Source organism: Perkinsus marinus, assembly GCF_000006405.1.
Source record: "Perkinsus marinus ATCC 50983 genomic scaffold scf_1104296975556, whole genome shotgun sequence".
In the NCBI taxonomy this organism is placed as follows: domain Eukaryota; phylum Perkinsozoa; order Perkinsida; family Perkinsidae; genus Perkinsus; species Perkinsus marinus.
In genome coordinates, this window is record NW_003200740.1 from 1 (window position 1) to 1,558 (window position 1,558).

A 1,558-nucleotide genomic window follows, 5' to 3' on the forward strand; every position below is an offset into this window, starting at 1 on the left:
AACATTCGCACGTTAAATCCGTCCCCAGTTGACTCGAAAGGTTATGACTCCTAAATGTTCAATGAGATCTAGTAAATCTGATTTACATGCGTGTGTGATGAGTAAACATGTTCGCCCAAACGTGCGTGCCTTTATATGTAGTGTTGTATCAAACAATTTGCTTACAATTGCAAGGTACGGGACCGAAAGACATATGCGACATATGCGTTTGAAGATAAACTGTTGAAGCTTTGCAATCAATGTGATCCAAACGTAATTGGGTGCCATTGGTCATCGCTGCTAATATCGCTAAGTGTGAAAGCTTCGAGATTACAAGATAGCGTTATCAACTCATCATCAACTGTCCAAAAGTGCCAACGACAAGCTTTGGACAAGTTTTCGAGGGAAATGCAGACAAATCCACCTTTGGACATCACTTGGACAAGATGTTGTCCAAAAGAGGCTGGATGTCCTTCTGGACATGTGGACACGTATTTGTTGTCCAAAAAACCTGTCCAAAGATCACCCATGGTGTTACTTTCGACATTTCTTGTCCAATTTGTACATTTTCGGGCGAGCGCCACTACGGTTCAAGTTGTCGAAACATAGCCCATGGGCTGAGTAATGGACACCTTGTCAAGCATTTAACTTTGGACAAGAAAGCTGATGTGTCCAAAGAAGCGCTTACGGTTGTGTGCATTCCGATCGAAGGGTCTTCTCGCCAGCAGACGTCGTGGGGGTCTTCATCCTCGGCTGGTAGAAGTGAAGGGGACGTAATTGGTCTTGGCAGTTGATTCATCATAAGCATGCCGGCAGACCCTGAAGAGGAGGAAGAAGAGGATACCCTCCCTGTTACGGAGGCACCTGTTGTTCAGACCATATCCGCGTCTAAAAAGAGGAGGAATAAGAAAAACAAAAACAAGGCAGCTGTAGTGGGAGGGGAGGCGGCCTCCCCTGAGGAGGGGGAAGAGAACGTCCCAACTAATGGAGCCGATGAGAAGACAGCTACTAAGAAGCGTAACAAGAAGCGTGGTATGCACTAGGGAGATCTTGGGGGTCTTCATACTAACTGCTATGCAGGTCATGGTGCTAAGAAGCTCCCCACACACGTACTCCCGGCTCAGGATAATTCGGCTCTTAGGTGTCTCGGAGATTGGAAGGAGGTACCTCGGCAAGGGCGTCATCGTTGTGGTCATCAATTGGGTTTTGGCAGATTACGACGGCCCAGACTTCTCCACCGACGGTGCAGATAGAAAAGTTGTTTCCTAAAAAATCATTCCCCCTTGGAGAAATACAGGAGTATACTGGTGAGCTCTCTATCATCATCGAGGACCGCCCGAAATTTACAGAGAAATGATTGTCTTGGACATAGCTGTACCCTCTGGTAGGTTCCAATGCTTACCGTACCACCTCCGCCGAGATGAAGGAGGCAGACAAGGTGATCGAGGAGGACGTCATAAACATGCGGGAGGCCGCTGAATGTCATCGCCAAGTACGGAAGTATGCCCAGACCATCGCGCGCCCTGGTAATGGTCAACATGCAATATTGAAAATGTTATTAGAATATCGATGCAGGTAT

The 1,558-nt window shown here is 47.2% G+C and overlaps 1 protein-coding gene across 1 annotated transcript; it reads left to right on the forward strand.

Moving 5' to 3' along the window:
* Nucleotides 1-785: 785 nt before the first annotated feature.
* On the forward strand, nt 786-1,505 carry Pmar_PMAR020956 (methionine aminopeptidase, putative; the record flags this gene model as incomplete). Its single annotated transcript, XM_002765317.1, has 4 exons — nt 786-1,011; nt 1,060-1,142; nt 1,193-1,286; nt 1,368-1,505. Coding segments are annotated over 4 exons (541 nt in total), but the record flags the coding sequence as incomplete, so codon positions are not given.
* Between the last annotated feature and the right edge of the window lie 53 nt (nt 1,506-1,558).